Source organism: Etheostoma spectabile, unplaced genomic scaffold (genome assembly GCF_008692095.1).
Source record: "Etheostoma spectabile isolate EspeVRDwgs_2016 unplaced genomic scaffold, UIUC_Espe_1.0 scaffold270, whole genome shotgun sequence".
NCBI lineage: Eukaryota > Metazoa > Chordata > Actinopteri > Perciformes > Percidae > Etheostoma > Etheostoma spectabile.
In genome coordinates, this window is record NW_022605574.1 from 639726 (window position 1) to 644867 (window position 5142).

Here is a 5142-nt window from a genome sequence, read left to right on the forward strand (position 1 = left end):
GGGGGGGGGGGATCGCTGTGTACTCACAACTAAAAAAAATTAGACTGCACCACTAGGCAGTTAGGGTTTGGGTCCGAGCCCTTAATCTGGCCCTCGGCTTCGGATCTATAATTTCCTGAAACGGCCTTTAGAAAACACTTTGCTGTGCCTCTACTTACGTTCAGGGCGTCCATGTCTTTGTGGTACTCTCCCTCCCAATAATTGGGGAGAATGGAGAAGATTGAATTTTCCGTGACTTGACTTCCGAACTGCGTATCCAACCAATCAGCCAGCAGGTCCTTGGAGTTCTCCAACAGCACCTTGGAAGAAAAAAAAGTTAATAAATAAAGTTAATAAAGCCTAGAAATCTAGATTTTCTTTCCCTCAATTTATCTACAAATACACTGTATTTTTCATGCCACTGCTTTCCTGCCATGACAGAAGAAATATTTATCAGTCAATAGAGCCCGACCGATATTATTGGCTCCAGTGACTACAAATAACTAATATTAGGGAAATCGGTTTGCTTTGTAACAAGTTTCTGGATTAAAAAAAATATACATACTACATTAAACCACAATTTTATTCATGTACATTAGTAAGCTACAGGACAGCGTCTTTCAAAACATCACCTGTGCGTTATTGTACCCTGCACTTCTGGAAATGCACTTAGTCTCTTTCCCAATACCCATTTCAAACCAAACTGATGCCAGTAATATATATATTAGTGTGTATATTTCTGTTTTGGTTGATATGTATGTGTAAGCACAGTGTGAGTAACGATGCTCCAAAGACAAATTCCTCGTATGTGTCCTCATACCTGGCGAATAAAGCTGATTCTGATTCTGATTATGCTAAAATGGCTTGAAGCAAAATAACCAAGGCATTTTATCAACAAAAAATGTTACAGTCCATTAGACTTCTCTTTATTAATCCTTTTTGGATGACTTCAGCAAGGAAACTGAAATTTCCAGCAGCAGTTCTCAGCAAAATACAGTATAGAGAGAAAGACAGTATAAAGATAACAACAATAACAATAAAGCCTTTGGCTATAAATATACATTCACCATGAATTATTGTTATTAGAACTCAGTAGTAGAACTTCCTATTTACCACAAAGTAATGAAACACGTGTGGCAGTGCACCTTCAAGGAATTGCAGTAAGTGACTGAAGGGAACACCTGGTCTGCTCAGTGAGTCTTACCTGTGCCAGAGGTGGTACAACCTGGTCTGCTCAGTGAGTCTTACCTGTGCCAGAGGTGGTACGACCTGGTCTGCTCAGTGAGTCTTACCTGTGCCAGAGGTTGTACGACCTGGTCTGCTGCTTTGCCCTCCATCGCTGCCTGCAGGGGCTGCAGAGCGGCTGTAACAGCAGCGTCCAGCCTCTCCAGCATCTGCTTCTTATCTGGGTCTGTCGTCCCAGCCAAGTTGGCCTGAAAGGGCTGAAAAATAACACACGTGCATGAGGATTTAAGTAAAAAACAGAAACCTTCAGGTTAACTGAAGTTGAGTCTATAAATTGTATAAATCGTTAATATTATGATTTCAGAATTCGACAGTCCCAAACTTCATCAGAAGATATCCATGCTTAGAGTTGGGTCTATAGTGTCTCTGGTGCTTCAAATCCCAGATAAAGTGTCCACAGCCCTTTGTTTGAACCAGTCTCTGCTTCCCAAGCATTAGATCTGATAGACTTTACTGCCCCCCTGAAACTTGTCTGCAAGGCTCTTATCGTTGTACCAAAGGCTAGTTGAGAGTTTGGTCTCACCACTCTGGCGCTGAGGACGTCCTGCAGGATTTGAGCAGCTTGTGGTTGCTTCTCCTTGTACTGGTCTAGGAGGTGGTTCTGCCGGGCCCTTTTAATGATCTGGGAGAGAGAAATACCAACACAAAGCCAAAAAAGTTAAACATAATGACTTAAGAGAAACTGACAGATGTTTTTGGGTGTCTAAAATGTGTTTAGGGGTTGCCCCCCTCCAAAGCAGGACATTGCTTATCCATGTGTTGCTACTCCTAATTGCTTCTCCAAACTGTTGTCGTGCCGACCGCCATCTACCGTAGCTAACACGGGAGTCGTTTCCCAGGGTCAAGGATGGTCAATGACGTAGCATCCTCCAAATCCTGGCTTTGGAGGATCCTTCCTTGACATTAAGAAACGGCTGCTGATTCACCTTCTCCATCTCAACAAAATAACTGAACAGCCCGGTAACAGAAACAAATTCAATGAAGCAAGCCCGCAATGACGTGCACTTGATAGCCTGTTCCCTTGTACATGTTCTCCAAATGCTAAGGAGGACTCTGACCTGCTCCTGAAGGATCCTTCCTTGGGAGGACTAGTCCTCCCAAGGAAGGATCCTTGCCAGTGAGAAACGGCAACTGACTACGGAGAAGTAGCTCAGACAACCACACTAAACAAACGTCTGAACTATCCCTTTAAGATTAGGTCTAGAAAGATTATGCAAAGTTTTTGTTCTTTTTTTCCCCCTTCACCTAATAAAAGATGTAAAAGTACAAAACTGTGGAGAATAAACCTTTTAGTAAAGCTTAATTTATGGTCGCAGCGGTGTTCCTGGCCTGTGTGAGGTGCGCGCGTAATAACATGACGTCACAACGGCTGTCGATTCCAGTGCGAAGGCTCTGTTACTGCCCAATGAGAGGAGAGTGCAGATTTGAGTCGCGTTTGCGTCACTTTACAACAAGTAGTTAGCATTAACCGTCTATGGCTAGCACATAAGATGCTTGCGAGAGACTTTTGTAATGTCAACACAGTAAAAATGGACCTAATTAATGAAGTTAGTTCACTTCTGGCTACACGTTAGCATCAAACACAACAAAGGCTGTCAGTCGAATGGTGTTTTGAGCCAACGTTAGCAACCAAACAACAATAACAAACTATTTTTATCATTTGTAAAGAGAAAAGTTTTTTATTTCATGGATTTCACAAATTTCAGTATGACAGTTATGTCGTAAACCGTTTAAATCTGAGCGTGCGCGACTCAAATTGGCCAGTGACAGAGAGCGTGGAACAACATGAGAGATTGTTTTGTCAAAGCTAAAAAAACGGCTTCGTGTAATTCCATTCATGTTACAGGCAGTCATTTTGATTTTGATAAAAACAACAGTCACGTTAATGATTAGAGTAGACAAATGTAATGTTTGGCGGTACATTGGTGTTTAACATGGATGTTTTTACTACCGTTGCCAGGCAGCCTGCTTTCCTTTACTTACAGTCTCTTCTTTTTCCCTATTTCTTTTTAAAAATTCTTTTTTGGGGCATTTTAGGACTTTATTATATAGGACAGCTGAGGATGTGAAAGGGGAGAGAGAGAGAGGGAATGACATGCAGCAAAGGGATGCAGGTCAGAGTCGAACCTGCAGCTGCGACAAGGACTGAGCGTTTGCGGGGGGGCGCACGCTCTACCAGGTGAACTTTCCAGGCGCCCATCTTCTCTACTACTTGCTTATTTACAGATTATTATTATGGGAGAATACCGCAACGAACAATGAGTTGCGTGCTTGTAGCGCGCACGCCATCTACGGCCGCCCACGCACGGTGTTGCGTTCGAGTACACCCGACGCTTAAAATCCAACTCACTTTGTCGTCTATGTCTGTGATGTTCATGCAGTAGAGGACATCGTACTTGAAGTAGTCCTTCAGTATCCTTCGCAGAATATCAAAAGATATGTAGGACCTGCACAAAGAGACACATTCAGAAAAATAAAATCTAGTTACACCACAACAAACCTCCTTTGTAATCCGTTGTAAGGATGAAACTCACGTCTTGAACAAGCGTTACTTTTTCTTTTTACCTGGCGTGTCCCATGTGCGAGGCATCGTACACCGTCGGTCCGCAGCAGTACCACGTTACTTTGTTCCCTCTCTGGGGAACGAACGGCTCCTGAAACATAAAAAAGTTTGAGAGTTGATTTACAAAAAAAAGAAGAAAAAAAATGACCACCTTGCGGTTGTTTGCCTCTGGGAAGCCTCTGGATTACACAGCACAGCTTGTTCACATGCACACATACACATTCTGTTTAATTTTAACGTCACTTACACCGCAATATTGTTTCTTGTATCATGGCAACCGCACTTTAAAATACCTTCATTTGACGCCATTTTGCTTACTTTCAGTCTACCATATAATCATTGTCTGTTGTTTGCCTGTATTTCTTGTGTGTTTACTTGTCTGTGTGTTTTTGTTTTTTGCTGTTTTGTAGAAAATGCTGCTGCTGTAATGAGGAAATTTCCCCGTTGTGGGATGAATAAAGTAGAATCTAATCTAATCTAATCTTGTTCAGTAATAACAAAAGGACACATGTGCATCCTCTCTCACAATCTGTTTCTCTGTGCTCCGTACATTGTGTCGAGATAATTTATGACGATGGCTTTCCACAAACACTGACAAGGATTAGATATTTGCCTCCAACCAAGGTCGTAGTGTCCCCGGGGTACGTGGGGGAAATGTCCCTCGCACTTTCCATGTCGGTGCCCTCTGTCCCCCACACTTACAACACGTCTGAGTTCATTTGAACGCACCATAAGTAGGCGAGTGTGCACGTTACTCAGGTTGATTCAGTTGATCGATTTAGGCAATAATATAGCATAAAAAAATATATTCAAATAATATAGGGAGGAAAACTCATTAACATATGGAATAATTGAGACCAGTGTATTTGAGGGAATAGTGGGAATTAGAATGGGCCAGAGGCCACCAAATTTGGGCTGTTACAGACAAAACGTTCTCACGGGGGGAAGGGGGGGGGGAGGTAATTGCATGCCCCCACAGAATCACCCCCCTTTACCCCCCTCAACCTCAACCCGGGCGCAGATTCTTCATCTTTTTATTCCTACAAAACTATTTTACAAGTTTTTTTTGTATGTCTCGTCTTTTTGCATATTAATGACCTTAGCACCACATATTAGGTAGGATGGCCTGCTCCACCTTCGTGTGGCCAGGTCACATGTTAGCGGATCCTCTTATTGGACGAGATGGTGCAGTTAAACAGTATGGAACGGTTTACGGAAAAATGCAGAGTGTTTCCATCAATCATAAATGAAATGTCGGCTACTTGGAATCTGTGATTTGGAGAGATAAATGGGAGAGGATCTTTGAATCCTGAACAACCTGTCCCCCTCACTTTGGAGATTAGGGCTACCCCCCC

The 5142-nt window shown here is 42.7% G+C and overlaps 1 protein-coding gene and 1 long non-coding RNA gene across 3 annotated transcripts in view; one reads left to right on the forward strand and one right to left on the reverse strand.

Moving 5' to 3' along the window:
• Positions 1 to 5027, forward strand: part of LOC116685801 (uncharacterized) — a 22265-nt gene extending 17238 nt beyond the window's left edge. The window contains exon 3 of the long non-coding RNA XR_004331048.1: positions 5014 to 5027. This is a non-coding gene — a long non-coding RNA (uncharacterized LOC116685801). The remainder of the gene's footprint in view (positions 1 to 5013) is intronic.
• The window catches only part of LOC116685773 (cysteine--tRNA ligase, cytoplasmic), a 30971-nt gene that overhangs the window by 18064 nt on the left and 7765 nt on the right, over positions 1 to 5142 (reverse strand). For both annotated transcript variants that reach the window (XM_032510701.1, XM_032510702.1), the window contains 5 exons: positions 3790 to 3878; positions 3575 to 3671; positions 1748 to 1846; positions 1272 to 1421; positions 159 to 299 (listed from right to left, as the gene is read on the reverse strand). In XM_032510701.1, the coding sequence (XP_032366592.1) occupies positions 159 to 299; positions 1272 to 1421; positions 1748 to 1846; positions 3575 to 3671; positions 3790 to 3878 (576 nt within the window). The remainder of the gene's footprint in view (positions 1 to 158; positions 300 to 1271; positions 1422 to 1747; positions 1847 to 3574; positions 3672 to 3789; positions 3879 to 5142) is intronic.